This window comes from Marmota marmota, unplaced genomic scaffold (assembly GCF_001458135.2).
Source record: "Marmota marmota marmota unplaced genomic scaffold, marMar, whole genome shotgun sequence".
In the NCBI taxonomy this organism is placed as follows: Eukaryota; Metazoa; Chordata; class Mammalia; order Rodentia; family Sciuridae; genus Marmota; species Marmota marmota.
The window spans coordinates 6,008,076-6,027,536 of NW_025999842.1; the positions used below are offsets into that span (position 1 = coordinate 6,008,076).

The following is a 19,461-nucleotide window of genomic DNA, read 5'->3' on the forward strand; positions in this document are numbered from 1 at the left end:
CCTCTTCTCTCTCTGCCCCCTCTACTGACATTCATTTGTCCCCCTTGTATTATTTTTCCCTTTCCCCTCACTTCCTCTTGTATGTACTTTTGTATAACTCTGAGGGTCTCCTTCCATTTCCATGCAATTTCCCTTCTCTCTCCCTTTCCCTCCCACCTCTCATCTCTGTTTAATGTTAATCTTCTTCTCATGCTCTTCGAGAAAGGATATTATAGCTAGAATGGCAAAAATAATGAGACTATAGAGAGAAAGACAGGGCTCTATGAATTTTGAACCAAATTCAGGATTTTTATTTTTATCCTAAGTACAAGGGAAAAACGTTATTTTAAGGAAGGAATAATATGGCCTGATTTCTATATCAAGGAGAGAACTTTGCCTTTGTTCCCCACTAAATCTTCAGCACTTAGATCTATACCTGGCAAAAGGTAGAGACCCTATGCAGAAAACATAAGATGGGGAAGTAAGAGAGAAAGTGAATAGACTTCCTAGAAAATACCAGGTGCTTAGGAAAAATAATAGTAACTTATACCAGGATAATGAAGAAAAATCTATGGAAGAGACATTTTTATGACAGGAAATCAAGACTTAGTAATAGGCTATATTTAGTGGGAAAGGCTGAAGAACAGAGAACTCTCAGAAATTCACCGAGAATACTGGAATAATGTTAGGTTTGATGAGGAAATAAGATTTTGATTTTGGGTATGCTGAATATGAAATACCTTTGGTATATCCAAGAGAGGATATTAAACAAAGAGATGGGCATACAGCCCGAAATTCAAAGAAGTAGGAGCTGGAGAAATAAATCTGCTTATCACATATGTGAACTTAAAGTATATACCTAAGAAGATATAACAAAAATTAAAAAGGGGGTCTTCAGAGCATTGAAGTATTCTTTCATTTAATAAACAGACATAAAGGATGAACCTGCAAAAAGAAAAAAAAAGGCAAATAGCCAATAAAACAGGAAAAAGTCATAAGAATACTATGATATGGAAGCCAAGAAAAAGAAGATAAATCAAGAATATTGAATGCTACTGAGAATTCAAGAATGATAACAACACTGGAAAACATTTACTAGAATTAGTAAAATGGAAACAATTTGTGATCTTATTTCAAGTTGCTACAACTAATTATGTTTTCCTTAGGAACTCTTGTCTATATTTTTCCCTCTCCCTGCCTATAAAGGAACAGTATGCAACACAATTCTTATGGTAAACCAGCACTGGATGCAGGGCAGAATGGAGGACAGGTGTGAGCTAGAGAGAGTTTAAAGTCTTAAGTAGAAAAACAAAGGTGGCATGGTTAATGGCAGCCAACCAACTATCTATAAAGATAAAAAATAAAATGTGGCACACTGTACACAAAGAGAACTCTTACTGGGGTGAAGCTTAGAAGTTGTGACTGACAGAAAAGAAAGCTGAAGAGAGAACTATATACATTTCATTCTTAAATAATGAATAATATATTTCATACATTTCCTTTGTTCAATGATAATCAACAGGGATTTTACAAGATTTCTGAGAGTTTATTCTCTAGCTCATGGATCTAATACTTTCTAGAATCACAGAGTACTTTCTCAAATATATGAAATTAAATGGGAAATTTTACATGAAATTATTAAGTGTAACTCCCAGATTTTAGTAGGTACTTAGTATGTATTTATTCAATTTGAATCATAAAATTATGAACTACTTTCAGACATTATTTTTGGTCCATACAAGCTGAAAAATTTATTACCTTGAATATCATCATTAAATGTGCAATACTGATTTCGATATTTGTTCAGGAGACGAAATGCATTCACATTGGCAAAATCTTCAAACTGAATAAGGCAATTCATACCATATCTATAAAATAAAAACATTCATTTTAGAAGAGGTTAGTGAAATAACATTTAAAAATAAATCCTTAAGGGGCTGAGGTTGTGGCTCAGTCATAGAGCACTTGCCTAGCACATGCGAGGCCCTGGGTTCAATCCTCAGCACCACATAAAAATAAATAAATAAAATAAAGGTATTGTGCCCAACTACAACTAACTAACTAAATAAATCCTTAAAATTAGCTCACAGAAAAGGCAAAATATCTTTAGAGGCTGAGTATAAATGTGTCAGACAGTATGTATTTAGCAAATATTTACTGCATGTTTACCACAGAAAGTCATTGTGTTGGCACTGTGAATTGAAATAATACAAAATGACCATAATTTGGTCCAAAACATGGTCCTTATCCTCAAGGAATCCAAATTTAGTAGAAACAAAAATCTTCCAAATTAAAAATAATGTAAAAGTGTATAAACAAGAAATTATGAGTCTTCAAGGGACAGACAGCACTTCTAGCTGGGGTCATAAACCACATAATAAATCAACTTTTAATTGATAGTTATGATTTCAAAAATAGAGTGGGTTTTACAAGCTGAAGAAGACCAGAAACAAAATAACTGAGATGAAAGTTGGGAGAATGAAAGAAAAAATTGTTTGAAAAAATTTAAATCTAATTGGCTCTAATGTAGTGTACATTTAAGGGTACAGTAAAAAAGGTCAGATCTTCATTCTGGTCCTTGCACTCTTCCTAATTCAGTCTAGCTTTATTTCTATACACAAAGACAGTTATCTCAAAAGTGTACCCTATCTCCCTGAACTCTCTTGGCCCCCTTCCTGCTCCACTCCAAAACTTCAATTTCTTCCTTCTCTACTGGTATATTCCTTCCCTCATTGTCCTTAGGACTCCCTGATTTTCTTTAATTGATTAACTAATTAATTGATTTTTGTGTACTGGAGATTTAGCCCAAGGTACTCTACCACTAAGCTTCAACTTCACCCCTTTCTATTTATTTTGAGACAGGGTCTAAGCTATCAAGGCTGGCCTTGAACTTGAGATTCTCCTACCTCAGCCTCCTGAGTAACCAGGTTATAGGTGTATAGCACTGGGCCCAACTAAGATGCCCTGATTTTTACAACCAACTCCTTTAACCATGATAGGACCAACTATGGTTATTTGTCTTTCTTTTCCACATGTCAAACCTGTCAGAAGACACGCTACTAAACTCTGTCCTCATTTCTAGCTTCTTGTTGACTTTATGCCTATAATTCAAGGACCGTAGGAAACAATGCTGTTAGTCTCTCTCTTTTCTGATCCAACAAAAATCTTTGTAGTTACCTTATTTTTCTTCCATTATATCTATTTATACACTATTATTATATATTTATTCTTGATGGACTATCTTTTTAAGTCACAGGTGAAACTTGTATTGAATATTTAGTGTCTTCTCTCTCTCCTTCTTTTCTGTGTCATTATGCATAAAGGGAAAAAGGGACTCAGTCTTCTTGGCAGCTGCTTTCATCATGGTGGCCATAGTGGCCGCAACATTGTCCAGCTCCTCTTGATTCTTCTTGGTGAAGATGTTGTGTCCCCACCTTTTTCTTAATGAATTGGAGGCCCATTTGTCCTTGGAGATTTTTAGTAGTTCCCTGGCATGCCACACACCTCTCAGATCACAGGCCTCACAAGAAGTGGTATACCTGATAAGGTACCCAAACCACCAGCTGTACCTTGGCCTGTACAGGCTCTCTGTCACCTTGTGGCCCTAGTTGAGACCCATGGCATGGAGCAGCACAGAGCCATGATTGCTGCTCGTCAGTGTCTGCTGTGGCAGAGGGTTGGCAGGAGGGTGGTTGTTGTTTTCAATTACTAGTGAAGTTTAGCATCTTTTTCTATCTATTGATCATTTGTAATTTTTTTGAAAGACTATATGTTCAATGTTCATTTTTCTATTTATTATTTAAATAAAAGGTCCTTATATATTAAGCATAGTACCTTGTATTATACATGCCACAAATGTTTGTACTAATCTAGCATACTGTGGATTAATGATTTAGATGGTGTTCCACTTGTTTTTACCCCCCAAATTTTAAATTTTTATGTAGTCAGATATCTCAATCTTTTTAGTTTCTGCCTCCAATATCATATTTATAACAGCCTTCTTCATATATATTTAATCATTAATCCAAACTTTCTTTTTTTATTCTAATTTGTTATATATGACAGCAGAATACATTACAATTCATATTGCACATATAGAGCACAATTGTTTATATCTCTGGTTGTATAAAAAGTATACTCACACCATTTGTGTCTTCTTCATACATATATTTAGGGTAATGATGTCCATCTCATTCTACCATCTTTCTTACCCCCCTGCCCCCTCCCTTCCCCTCCCACCCCTTTGCCCTATCTAGAGTTTGTCTAATCCTCCCATGCTCCCCGTCTCAACTCTACTATGAATCAGCCTCCTTATATCAGAGAATACATTCGGCATTTGTTTTTTTGGGGGACTGGCTAACTACACTTAGCATTATATTCTCCAACTCCATCCATTTACCTGCAAATGCCATGATTATATTCTCTTTTATTGCTGAGTAATATTTCATTGTGTATATATATACCACGTTTTCTTTATCCATTCATCTACGGAAGGGCATCTAGGTTGGTTCCACAGTTTAGCTATTGTGAATTGTGCTGCTATAAACATTGATGTGGCTGTGTCCCTGTAGTATGCTGGTTTTAAGTCCTTTGGGTATAGACTGAGGAGAGGGATAGCTGGGTCAAAAGGGTCCAATTCCCAATTTTCCAAGGAATCTCCATACTGCTTTCCATATTGGCTGCACCAATTTGCAGTCCCACCAGCAATGTATGAGTGAGCCTTTTTCCCCACATCCTTTCCAACACATACTGCATTTGTATTCTTGATAGCTGCCATTCTGACTGGAGTGAGATGAAATCTTAGAGTAGTTTTGATTTGCATTTCTCTAGTTGCTAGACATATTGAACATTTTTTCATATATTTGTTGATTGATTGTACATCACCTTCTGAGAAGTGTCTGTTCATTTCCTTAGACCAATTATTGACTAGGTTATTTGTTTTTATGGTGCTTAGCTTTTTTAGTTCTTTATACATCTTAGAGATTAGTGCTCTATCTGACGTGCGTGTTGTAAGAATTTGTTCCCAATTAGTAGGCTCTCTATTCACCTCAGTGATTGTTTCTTTTGCTGAAAAGAAGCTTTTTAGTTTGAATCCATCCCATTTATTAATTCTTGATTTTAATTCTTGCGCTATAGGAGTCTTATTAAGGAAGTAGGGGCCTAATCTGACATGATGGAGATTTTGGCCTACTTTTTTTTCTATTAGACACAAGTTCTTTGGTTTAATTCCTAGGTCATTGATCCATTTTGAGTTTTGTGCATGGTGAAAGATAGGAGTTAAATTTCATTTTATGGCATGTGGATTTCCAGTTTTCCCAGCACCATTTGTTGAAGAGACTATCTTTTCTCCAATGTATGTTTTTGGCATTTTATAAGGTGTAATAAAATGTAAAACATACATGTGCACGTGAACACACACTCACATTTTCTCACTTGCTCTTCACAACCACTCTATGAAGTAAGTCCTATTAATATCCTGATATCATAGATGAGGAAACAGGTATAACAGTAATGACAATATAATAGCAATTATATAATCTATCTACCCAGAAAAATATACCTCCCTGTTTTATTATATTTCTCTCTTAACTTTAATATTTAGTACCATTAGTCATCCTTTGTTCTTATTTTTGAATATTTGCTTGGCCATGACAGTGGTTTAAGAGCACAGGCTTTAGAATAAGAACTCCTAGTTTGAAATTTTGGCCTCATCACACTCACAGATCTTTTAATTTTTCTGTGCCTGTGTATTTTCCCACAATTCTAATAATAATATATAATCCTAAGGTTGTTATAAAGATTAAATGAACTGATAAATATACGGAGTTCAATACAAGGGCACATAAATACTCTCTAATCATGAGGGTTATTTAATTGCAACAAAAGAAGCCATAAACAGCTAAATAATACCCTCAAAAGCCTAAGAGAAAATAACTGTCACCCCAGATAATACATCTAGCAAAGATGTTCTTTAAGAGTAAGGTTTAAACAAAGACAACTTTAGATAAATAAAACCCAAAAAAGTTTTACTAAAATAATTCTGAAAGTGTGTACAGAATGACAGAAAATAATTCCAGGAAAAAGGATCTATAATATAATGAAAATTTTAAAATATAGATAAATACAAGCAATTCTTATCCACAGGAAATAGTAATGACAGATAAAGCTATTCTCTATCCTGAAAGAGAGAGGAGGTTAGCAAATTTATTCTCCAAACAACAAGGAGAAAACCTTTAAAACTATCATTTCAGTGCTCTGGAATTCAACTAAAGGCAAAGAGGAGAAAAAGTTTAAAGTAAAATAGAGAACTAAGGTCAATTCTTGAAAGAAACAAAATAATTTTCAACTCATAAACATGAGGCCATTCATTACAAATTACATAACTGTTATTATAATTTACAAAAGCAACTCTATAGTTACAAATTATCATTTTAAAAAAATAATGTTAACTGAGAAATAAACTCTGTGGTGGCAACTAAGTACCCCAAATACAAATATCAGTCAATAATCATCTGATGCATGCAATGAATAGCTCCTTCCCACTTCTCTAGTTGCTAAGCAAGCCTTCAGAAAGCAAAAATTATAGGTCATTGGCAAGTGCTCTCACATGGCTTGCTCCTGATATGTCATATTCTGGTGGTCTGGCAGCATTCAATGATGTGTCATTATGTTCTGAAGAAGCAGAACCTTGTGGTCTCAGAATATAGGAGGAATCAGAGCCCTCTCAAGTCTATTCCCGGATCTACTACTTACTTGGTTTGGTGATCTGGGGCTTGTTACAATTTCTATGTGGTTAAGATGAAATCCCCACAATATGGTTTGCCTTCAGTGTTTAAGACACAATGTGGTCAGGCTATAAATTTGTAATGTTTCCTAAGTGAAATCTGGGAATAGACATAGGTATTAAAATGAGGTACGGGATACCTTATCATTTAAAAAGCTTATTTTAGAAATATCCCCTAGAGGACACTGCATATCAGTTTTAATTTCATGACTTTTCTCTACCTGATAGTTAACTCTGACTTAATTCCTAGAGATTTAGAAAGAGGCATTCTGAATTCATCTTGTGATACAAGCATCTCACATTATGCAATAAAAGAAAGCCACGTAAGGGATATTTTGTTCCAGTTGGAACCAGCCTTGTCACTATGAAATTATAAGTAGTGGAACTCTCAAAAGTAGCCAATTCAGTACTACATGACTATGAAAAGAACCTATTATTTTATGATCAAAATATCACATAAAATAGTGGGTGTGAATGGTTTAAGAAGTAACTGAAATACTATCCATAAAATTAACATGTAAAAACTTCAGAGATTTTGCTTTTTATAGCATTGTTAAATCTGACAAAAATAAATTTATTACAGTGATTAATCACTATATCCATCATTTACTAAGTGCCAGACATTGTGCTCCATATTTTATAGGGATTATCTCATTTAATTATCTCAATAATTCTGTGAGGAAAGCAATGATATTTATCCATTTAATAAATAAAGAAATGAGAGCTAAGCACAATTAATTACTCAGCATAGTGAGAGTTCACACTGCTAAAAATGGGAAGCTCTGAACTAACCCACAGACCCTTGGCTTCAGCCACTCTATGTACTGGCTTTACAGAGCCAACACAGTTACCAAGTCCATAAATGAATAGTATATTTACAACCAAAAAGATCCCAGTGATAAAATAAGGGAGTTATAATTTTATCACAAAACATATAAGATACAATTTGTATTCATTCAACATATCAGGTGTTTTTTATTAAAAGTATATTGACAAATATTAATCTTTTTTTGATTATGAACTATCAAGAATTCACTATAACCAAGTTGTATTTTGTTAGCTTTCAATTACTTAAACAACTTAAAGGAGGGGGTAGATTTATTTTGGCTCACGGTTTCAGAGGTTTAAGTCCATGGTCAGTTGGCCCCATCACTGTGGTCATGTGGTGAGGCAGGATATCATGGTAAAGAGCATGTGGGAGAGTAAAGCTGCTCACCTTATGGAAGGCAGGAAGCAAAGGTAGAAACCGAGAGGGCAGGTGAAGAGGCCAAGGACAAGATATACTCTTCAAGGGCAAGCCCCCAGTGATATATACTTCCTCCAACTAGGCCCCACCTCCTAAAGTTTCTACCACCTCCACATAATGCCACCATCTGGAGACCAAGCTTTTAACACCTGAGGCTTTATGGGACATTCTAGATTTAAACTTTGGTTTTTCCTGAGAGAGGTTTCTTAGGATATGTTACATGCATGAAACATGCAGCATTCAAGATCCAAAGCACTTTAACTCTGATGAATTCCTTAGAGATAATTCCAAATAAAACATTTTTAATAATGCACTGAGGCTTGAAGGTGCTCAATAAATTGAGCAGCAAATAGGAAACATGGATCTTACCCTTAAACTTCTCACTTGGTAATAGTCTCATTGAGAATAAAAAGGGTATAAGCAAAGAAGTCTTCGGAGGTTTCAATGAAAAGCAAAATCAGTAGGGTGGTGAATGCAGCTCAGTGATAGAGTACTACCCTAGCATGTGCAAGGCTCTGGATTCAATCCTCAGCACCACAAAACAATAAACTAAATGAAAGAAAAATCAATAGTACATAAAGAGATCACTAAAGAGTTTAGGAAAGGCAACATTAATTTGTTGAGGTTTAAGTTGGGTCTTTGGTAGGATTCAAATAGAGTGTATGGGAATAAGTTATAGAGGTCTCAAAGTTTGTACTGGAGGACACTGATAACATCATTTCAAAGGACGTTAGAATACTAATACTGGTTGCTGAATTTCAGATTATGAATAGTATTGAATGCTAGCATAAGTAATATAAAGTTGACTCAAGTTCTCTCTGGCCAAGAACTCTTCAAATTTACTTCTTTCTAGTAGGCAAGAATTAAGAATACATTTGTTCATTTCTTTGTAAATTTTCTGCAATATGTCTCCAGTTCCTACTGCTTCACATCTATGTTATTTTGTAACATGTAGACATTCCTTTCACTTTTCTTATCATTCCTTCTATCTGATTTTACTGACACTTCTTTAGTTTACTCTGTGATAGTAGGCATTATAAAGATACAATTTTAGTTATCCATTTTGTTCTCCCTCCTGTATTCAGTTCTCCTTCATTAAGTTAAACTGTTTTTATGGATTCAGCAATCAAAGTTTTCTTCCCTACTTAAATCATTTTATACACTAGAAAAATTTAATCATATTATTTTAAAGGAAATCCTAGGTAATAAGATTTCATCTAGTTTTATCTCCTGTTATTCTCCAAAAAACAGAAAAAACAAAACCTTATCCTTTCTTTCTTCCTTATTTATTCATTAGTCAAATAATATATTAAGCAACTACTGTGGGTTCAACATTGTTCTGGGTGCTATTGACACATTCCTTTCTACATAGAGCTTGTAGTATTATGGAGGATACACACCAGTTAATAGACAATTATAATGGGCACTTTAATAAGTGCTATAATAGAGGAAATGCAGGTAGCCACAACACAGAACAAGGTAAGGGGGTTAGGAAAGGCTTTCTAGAGGATGCTAAAGCCTGAAAGATAAGTAGAAGTTTGCCAAGTTGATAAGAAGGGAAATTTTTTGAAGTAGCTGGATTGTATTAAAAGGCTCAGAGTTAAAAAAAAAATCTGTGGCACATTCCAGAAAGTAAAATAAATTAAATATGACTGAGGCGTAGGGTTTGACCCAAAAAGAGGCAAGAATTGAGTGAAGCTAGAGGGGTAAACAGGGCCAGATTACATATGGACTTTAAACTGGGATAGAGGGGACTATACTTGATTCTAAAACTAGGTGAAGAAACAGGAATGTGACACAGTCAATATGCATTTTATACTCTTTGCAATCAGAGTGAAGAATGTATGGCAAAACCAAATACAAGAAGTTTACTTTAAGAGGCTGCTGCAAAACTTCAGGGCGGCATGAGAATGAGGATAGAGAGACACAGATGAAGACAAAATTGATATTATCATGTGAAAGAAGCAGATAATGAGGAAGAAAATGGCAAGAATGCATTTCAAGTTTCAGGCTTGGGCAATCAGGTAGATAACAGGGAATATAAAGACAGGAAACCTCCGGGGGGAAAAAAGCAGGTCTGATAAGGAAATTCATGAATTCAGCTTTAAATATGCTGCTTTTGAGCTACCTTGGAGATATTCAAGCAAAGCAAGCTGTTATTGGTTGTTCAGAACTAAAACAGCTGCAGATGAACACAAGGCTCATGATACAGTCATAAATGGGGACTTGAAGTGGTGTGTTACTAAAGATCTAAAAATGAAGATCTTCAGAACAAGCTAGGTCAGTGTTATGGTTTAGATCTTGAATGTCCCCCAAAAGTTTATATACTAATTTGCAGCTCATGGTGTCCTTGAGAGGTAGTAAAAACTTCAAGAGGTAAGGCTTGGATGGAAGAAGTTAGGTCACTGAGGGTATGTCCTTGAAGAGTATATTGTGACTCGGGTCCTCTCCCCTCTCCTGGCCTCCTGGCCACCATCAGGTGAGCAGTTTCCTTTGCCATGCACTCCCAGCCATGATGTACTGCCTCACCACAGGCCCAAAGGCAACAGAAGGCCAAGTGACACATTCACTGAAACCTCTAAAACCATAAGCCAAAATAAATCTTTCCTCTTTATAAGTTATTCAAGTATTTTGTCACAGCAATGGAAACTTAACACAGTTAGTACTTGAGAAAGGTCATCCACAGAGATGAGCAAAACTTTGGAAAGAAAAAAAAACAAATGCCGAATGTTTTCTCTGATATAAGCGGGTTAGGGAGGGAGAGCATGGGAGGATTAGATTAATTCTAGATAGGGAAGAGGGGTGGGAGGGAAGGGAAGGGGAAGGGGATTAGCAAGGATGGGGGAATGTACATGTATGAAGACTTGAACTGGGTGTCAACATATCATATATACAAACTGAGATATGAAAAATTGTGGTATATATGTGTATTAAGAATTATAATGCAAAAAAGTACATGTATAATGGCATAAATTGATGTGAACATACTTTATATACAGAGATACAAAAAATTGTGCTCTATATGTGTAATAAGGATTGCAGTGCATTCCACTGTTGTCGTGTATTTAAAACAAATAATAAAATCAATTAAAAAAGATTTGATATAAAGTAAGTTTGTTTGATCAAACCACTATTATCATATGATATCTTGACTATTGTTCTCCACTAACAATAATAAAAGAAACCTTTTACTTCCCCTTTTAAATTGGCCTCAATTATGCTAAACTGTAAGTTGAAACTACCTTACAAAACCAAAATATGGATCATTTATAAACAATAAAAGAAATTCTTCTTTCTTTGAAAACAAAAAAACTTTGGAAAGAGTGACAAGAATCAGAGGAAAGTAGCTTAAAAAGAAGCAGGAGAAGAAAGAGGTATGATAAATTCAATTGACATAACATCAAAGAAGTTAACGTACAGAGTCTCTCATATGGATGAAGTACTGAGAGACTCAAACGGATACGAGAGCATTGCTCTCATATTTCAACCCTTCAGTTTTGTGTTGACCAATAAGCATTATTATTTTTAAAGAACTGTAGGTGAAGTGACAATCATTAGAGTCATTTTTCAGAAAAGCAGGGAGATAAATGAACATTCGGTGAGAAAAAGAGGGTGTAACAAAGCCTGTTGGTAAAGAATGGGTTTCCAAAGACATAGTGGAAAAGTTCGACATGAAGGGAGTACTGAGAGGTTTTTATCTATTTATTTGTTTGTTTGTTTGTAATTGTAAATGGTCAGAATGCCTTGATTTTATTTGTTTATTTTTATGTGGTGCTAAGATTGAATCCGGTGCCTCATACATGCTAAGCAAGCAGTCTGCCACTAGCACTCTGGAGCTACAGCTCCAGCCAGGGAATTTTGTTTAAGGAAGATGAAGCTCAAAATATAAAATATTCAAAAGTATGACATGTGTGGAAGAACATATGAAAACACAAATATATGGAAAAGACTAAATGACACTTTACATTTTAATTCACAACCAAGTATAACATCAATAATGTTAAGCATGATTTCCTAATTGCCATCTATCACAAGAGACCTTATGATAGATGGCAAAGGTAGAATGTGAGAAAATTGATGTATGGGAAGGGGAGAGCCATATACTGGTCTCTGTAAGCTGAGGACAGCAAAAGAGGCTCAAATCCTCAAAGCAGCTTTGGTCCTAAAGGGCTGATCTGTGCTTGGACATACCCTGTATTTTGATACTATGTTTCAAGTTTGTACCATTCTTCATGCCTAGGAGGCCTTCACATAAAGGATATGGAAATTCAGAAAGTGCTTTTATAAACTCCATCTGCAAACTGCCATAAGAACTAAAGGTCTCAATAGCATGTTCCAGTAAACACCTCATATCCAACCTAAATCATGTCATATACTTATGCAATTTGAATCACTAAGGGTATGTGTCTCCTCCTCCATTTAGTCTTGATCAAACTGTTTATTTCTAAAAGCTGGAAACTTCCACAAAACATACAACAGTTTTCAGCACTAAAAGAGAACTATGTATTGCTTTGGTGCCAATCATCAGTCATAAAATGTTAAGCAAAAAAATGTCCTTGAAGTCCACTTAGTGACAAGAAATGCCCAGGATGGCTAATGATTATAAGAACAGATATACTGGTGAGTATTACCACCTAAAAAAAAGCCAAAAGGGCCAAGTACAATGGCTACTTGTGATATAGTAGACTTTTTTTTTTAAGTAGAAAAACATCTTATTTCAGACTATACATATGTAGAATAATTACAGAGAAATTTATCTAAATCTACATACTCAAATGAATATGAATGTTATTCTTCTGAGTGGACACTTCCAGATTATATATTTAACTAATAATGCTGAACTGCTCAGCTACTTTCAAGGTGAGTGTAAAATAAGTCTCATGGCTTTGAAGCCATATCTTGTAAGTAATCTTCCCTTTTTCTTTACTTGCAATAAAATATTAGAAAAAATATTTTAGGAATAAATAAGAACTGGCTCCAAACACTTGATTTTTCTCAATATTCTCATTCTATTCTCAAGAATTAATATAAGTCTCAAAGGATTTTCTCTTAAAATGTCACCATTACAATATTTAGAAGAACTGGTATAGGTTCTAAAAATAATCCTCAAAGAGGTATTCCTAAAGTACTATGAACATTAGCTGTAGTCAGCACACAGAATTCTGGAAGGAGAAAACACTAATTCAGATCTTTTTGTTTAAAAGAATCAATCACACTATATTATTGAAAAACCTCAAAATAAAAGTAAAAATGAAGTTGGGCATGGGGGCACACGTCTATAGTCCCAATACTCAGGAGGCTCAGGCAAGAGGATTGCTTGAGACTTGGAGTTTGAGGCTAGTCTGAGAAACAGAGCAAAACACTGTCTCAAAATGTATTTTTAAAAAAGTGAAAAATGAATAAGGACGTTGCAGGTATAACTACTTAAAAAGTCTAAAAGCCAATATACATTCTCAGGCCACAGAATCATGGAAGTAAACCTACGCAAATTATTCAAGAGGAAGCTGAGATCTGCACACTTAGAAACAGGTGACAGTACAAATCCAATGTTAATTACAAATATGGCCTTCCTGGCACAATCATCTGAACTGATGTCAAAGTTTGAACACTAATCATTTTCCATAAATACCATGTACCTACTAATAATGTGTCTTGAGTTATGTCTATTTATAATTCCAAATTAATAGTATTAGTTATGGCAGCATTATTGCCCAATATTAATAAAAGTACCAAAATATCATGTTACATGTTTATACATAAGCTCTTTTCTTCTCATATGACTGAGAGCTCATGAACTGCCATCATATGTTCCAGAGGTACTGAAGATATTTAACCCCAAACTGCTTGAAGACTGTTTTTCTTGGTACCTATAAGCGTACATTTACCTGCACACCAACATATTTTTCCCTCTCTCTTAAAAGAGCACAATAATTAGTTGGAGTGACTAAAACCAACATATTAAAATTAGAATTCCATTGGCAGAGTCCCTGCTTAACTCTTAATAATTCTTAGGAACAAAACATGTTACTGTCCATAAAGTTCAAAGAATTGTTTTTGATTTCCTTTTTCATTAAGCCATTTTAAGACTTTAATACTTTGTTGAGTTATTAAATATACTTATACGTAAGCCTAAATTTTCAAGAATGTAACCCTGACTCTGCTAAATTGACAGTTTGCCAAGATCTGACTCACAAAGTTACTAAGTAATTTATTTTTTACACAGTAATTTTAGGTAGTTTACTAAACGTAATAATGTATATGGAAGTTTGAATCATTTATAAATCAATCATTTTATTCTGGTATGTCATTGAGAAACATAAGCCAACACAAGTAATTTCTGTGCCTAAAACAATACTTACTAAAAAGAACATGTAATAATCCAATAGGCTAAGGATCTAACTAGAAGTTAAGTATTCCTTATCTGAAATGTACAGGGCCAGAAATATTTTGGATTCTGATTTTTTAAAATTTGGAATATTTACATATACATAATAAAATATTTTAAGAGATGAGACACAAACCTAAACATGAAATTTATTAGTTTCATATTTATCTTAAAAACACAAATTGCAGGTAATATTACATAAAATGCTTAGTTTTAACTGCAGTCCATCATAAATATGGTCAGGTGTGAAATTTTCTACTTGTGACAACATGTTGTCAGTCAAAAAGTTTCAGATTTTGGGATGTTTCTGATTTCAGAATTTTAAGTTAGGGATAGTCAACCTTTACTTGAATTTGAGTTCTACCTATGTCACTTAAAAATTGAGTCTTGGATCAAAATCTTTCTAATACTCTTATGGGAATTCCTTTTACAATGCTAAATCAATATGAAGAATTGGAACTATATACTCAAGAGAGGCTAGATGAACACCTCAGGTCACCTACTACTCTGCAAAATATTCAGGATTTTAAAAAACCTGACTTTATCATCACCTGATTAGTGAACATGAGGAAAAGAAAAATCTTACAATCTTGCTCTCAGTGCAATCTAGTCAAAAGAGTTTCTCTTTGATGAAAATTTTCTGAATAAAATTAGGATTATTAACAGTGTAGACATTGCAAGGTGTATAAACTTTATATTTTCCAGATAGAAACATTTTGGCCCAGCTGTTTTCAACAGATGTGCAACAAACATAAATAACCTCTGCAAGAGATTCAGTTCACATTAGCAAAAGGATGAGAATTCTAGTCTTACCTCTGAGCACTAGTAGACTGATAAAATAAGGGCAAAAGAAATATTGCATCAATTCCTCAGATTTTTTTCTTTTAATATATACACATAAGTGTAATATATTTCACCACTGATAATCCATTCAGGACTGGGGAACAGGAACACAGTTAAACAATATCTGATTATCTTTTTTTTCCACCTGAATCATACGATTGTCTTTTATAATAAGCCAATAGTTTCTTCTCAAATAGCCTAACAAATTCAATATCATGTTCCTATTTTTTCCATACTCCATTTATTTATTCTGAGTAGTGAAACTTCCAAAATGTAGAACAATCTTTAGAAAAAGACATTTTTTTTAAGTTTTTAAAATTTAAACTTAAAAAATCTAAATGTTAAATAATAAATAAGAAAATATATAAAGTCACCTCTATAAAAATAAGGTAGTGCAACAGTTTTATTGCAGGGTAAGACTGTGTCTTACTGTCTTTAAAATCAATGTTAATGCATTGTGATTTACTTACAATAAGAGTACCTATTTTAAATATGTAACTAAGTTTACAAGTAAGATTGAGAATATTCACAAAATTCTCCAAAGTTCTTTAGTACAACACTGGCCCTAACGGTTTATGATTTGCTTTCTATCACTAGAGATTGTTTGTTCGTTTGTTTGTTTTTGGTACCAAGGGTTGAACCAGGAGTACTTAACCATTGAGCCTATCCCCAACCCTTTTTAAAATATGTTTTATTTTGAGACAGGGTCTAGCTAAGTTACTTAGGGCCTTGCTAAATTACTGAGGCTAATCCTCTTGCCTCAGCCTCCTAAACTGCTGGGATTATAGGTGTGTGTCACTGCACCCAGCTAGAGATGAGATTTGATAAACAATTTTAACAAGAGAAAGTCACTAGAGAATAATATTAACTAACATCCATGTGATCCCTACTCAATTTTGTAAAATATTAACATTATGCCATATGTCAGACCAAAACAAACAAACAAAAAGAACACATACCATTTGAAACCCTCTCTGCACCTCCCTGATCCCATTTTTTCCCACATAGCCACTCTCCTGAACTTATCATTTCCATGGATGATATGCTTTTGCAATAAGTATATATCCCAAAACAAATATGACATTGCTTTTAAGATTTAAACGTATGGATAACATACCAATATGATGGATGTTGAATGGTATCTGAGTCTTATGAAATGACTTTGTTGCCATTATTAACAGCTCAGATTCAATGGATTAGAATTATCCTTTTATAATTCTTTCCTCAATTCTATGATTCTTAGACAAATTCATGTGAAAACATGAAACACTAGTTCATTTAACTGTTATGCACTGTAAAAATATTACTTGTTATAAATACAAGAAAATTAGTTATCCATTCTCCTGTTGGTGTATATTTAGACTGCTTTCAACTTTTCAATACTATAAAAAATGCTCTATGAAAATTTCTGTACATGTCTCCTTATAAATGAGTTTCCCTGGGGTACAAGTGCTATGCAGTAAATTATGATAACTATACTGCTAGCATTTTTATGAATTTATACTCTTTAAGCACTATATATTATCATCCATAGTCTCCTCCTGAACACTTGCCACACTCACAAACCGTTTTGCCAATTTGATGGATGTCAAATGGTGCTTGACATCTGCGAAATGGCAATATGGTATTGGGTAATCACAAAAATGTGCCCTTCAATGAAGAACTTGCTAAGGTGTGTAGTTAGCTAGCTGCCTTCAGCCACAATGTCTTTAAGATCCATGACAGCATTCAATCCTAAACCATGATCTTCCTGGGGAACCTTAAGCCAATTACTGGGCATAGCAGTGGTATTAAAGCCTAGTCATTTCTACCCAATGTGGAACTCATCTAACAGAAGTGTTTGCTCTGGTGGCTGAGATTATGCCCCATATATATTTCAGTCTGAGGCTCTCCCTGCCCAGTTCTGCTTCCCAGATGTTCATCATGGTTTGAAGGCTTTCAATACTTAATCTGCACTCCCTGTTTATGTTTCTCAGGCATTAACATCTCTTAAACTATAACTTTCTCTCATCAACTACTTCATGGAAAATTCAAATTGAGAATATGATTGATTATATATTATAATTCAAGCATCTACTAGTCAAATTGCTTTGATCTGAATCCCAGCTCTGCTTCTTATTACCTCCGGACACTGGACAGGTTTTTAATATCCCTATACCACAGTTTCTTAAACTCTAAAATGAGAATAATAACAGGACATACCTCACAGTTTTAAGACATTAAATTAACATTCCTTCTTGGAACATGTCTGGTACATAATGATGCAATGAATATTAATCATTTATTGCCCAATGTGATTTTGCTATTTATCACAAGATTTATGATTAAGCTTGGTGATATGTAAAACAATGATTGAGTGAACCTGGCAATATTTACTGATCATTTCCTTAGAAGTGGGAGTATATTTATAGGTGTTACAATAGCATATGGAAAAAGGTAGTGTGATCCTAAATAAAATATTCAGAGAAAATAAATAATTTCAGTCTCATTATCCTTCACTCATTGATTAGTTTATATTATAAATCTTGTTCCTCTATTATTTGTGTTTTGACTTTTTTTGCTTATAATAAACTCTATATGCAGGTAACATTTATGAATTCTAACCATAACATTTGAGAAATACTACTGGGAAGCTTTGATTAAATGCCTTTTCTTTCATAAAAAATAGCATGCATATGGATTTCACAGTCTACAGTCTTAAAACTGTTCTATTAGCTTACTTTAGGGAAGTTATTAAGAATTAATCAAAAATTTTTTTCATAAGACAATACAAAAGTCAAAATACAAGCAGTTTTCTTTTCTAAACTCAGCCCCACCCCATGAAATTCATTTCTCAGATACACCTACCCATCAGCTTTTTTATTAGTAATTTTCTCAAATTTAGAATAATTACAGTCCAAAATGAATCTATCTATAAAGAAAGACTGGGGTGGGGGAGCTCAGTAACTAATGCATTCATCTTACAATACTTGTTCTTGGACACCAGGTTAACGAGAATTTGGAATAGTATGAAGACTTCAAGAATGACCCAACCACATTTATTATAATGTGGTTCTAGTCCCTATCTTCAGCTTTTAAACTAGGAGTTTGGCCAAATGCAAACCTTCTGGAATATATAGGTGCTTATCCAAATAAAAGATTCCATTAAATTCTTGAAATACATTTTCTGTCTCATTCCAAAACTCTGTTTCTCCATAGGAAGAAAAATAGCCTCTATATTGTTCCAAAACCCCATGTGAAATATATACCAGAGGTCTGCATCTACAGTGTCTGTCATGCATCTGTACAAATATATCATATAACTTATCCTTTATTTCACCTAATGGAAAGAAAAAACATGACAATCTATCAAAAAAATGATACTAGAGCAAGCCCTGGGAAGAGAAAAAGATTTATTCTATAAATAAAATGAGTGATATTGCCATACTTTATGTGCATAATAAATTTCTATTTATTTTAAGATACAGGGAAAAAAGCAAAAAAATAAAAGATACACACAGTTTTCAAATATATTTCATTAGACTGTATCTGCTTCTACTTAGTGTATATTCTAAATCACCTCTTCATTCTTTTTTTCTTTTCATAGTTGTTTGCTAAACTACAGAACAAATCAAGTCCCAGATTTCTGATTAAACAATCTATCTTAATTAAATTCCTTTTTTTCTTTAAAACCTTTTTCAAAAAACAAAACAAAAAGCCTGATATTTATGCAGAACAAATCCTATTCATTTATTATACTTTCCTTTGGCCAAAGTGATAGCAATATCTTTAAGTGATTAAAAACATCTGAGAAAATGGTTCCTCAGAACTGTGTGCTAAGGTAGGTTAACTGGAATTTTGCAAGAGTAAGCAATCTTGAAGAAATGGTATTTGAAACACTAAGCAAAACAAAATAGGTTTCTTTGCTCAGTATTTGAATTCTCAGAACTCTAACATGCTACTCTCAACTGGTAATCTTTGCAAAGAGGATGCATAGTATGTGGAATTTCTCATTGTTATTTAACTAGAAAATATGTTTTCACAGCCCAGAAGAGTTGAAAAGAAAACTGAGAAGACCCTGTCTATGCAAGTCCTAAAACAGGGTAAGAAAATTTCTAAGTTTCAGTTTACAAAAAAAAAAAAAAAAAAAAAAAATCATGAAACTTGAAGAATTAATTATCATTCTATGCTACTAAATAAAATAAGGAGGTCATTTTTTGGAGAAAAATGATATAGAACTCAAAA

General features: G+C 33.8%; 1 protein-coding gene across 3 annotated transcripts in view; it reads right to left on the reverse strand.

The window, feature by feature from the left end:
- Positions 1–19,461, reverse strand: part of Me1 (malic enzyme 1) — a 156,297-nt gene that overhangs the window by 43,705 nt on the left and 93,131 nt on the right. For all 3 annotated transcript variants that reach the window (XM_048803025.1, XM_015499056.2, XM_048803078.1), the window contains one exon: positions 1,738–1,847. In XM_048803025.1, the coding sequence (XP_048658982.1) occupies positions 1,738–1,847 (110 nt within the window). The remainder of the gene's footprint in view (positions 1–1,737; positions 1,848–19,461) is intronic.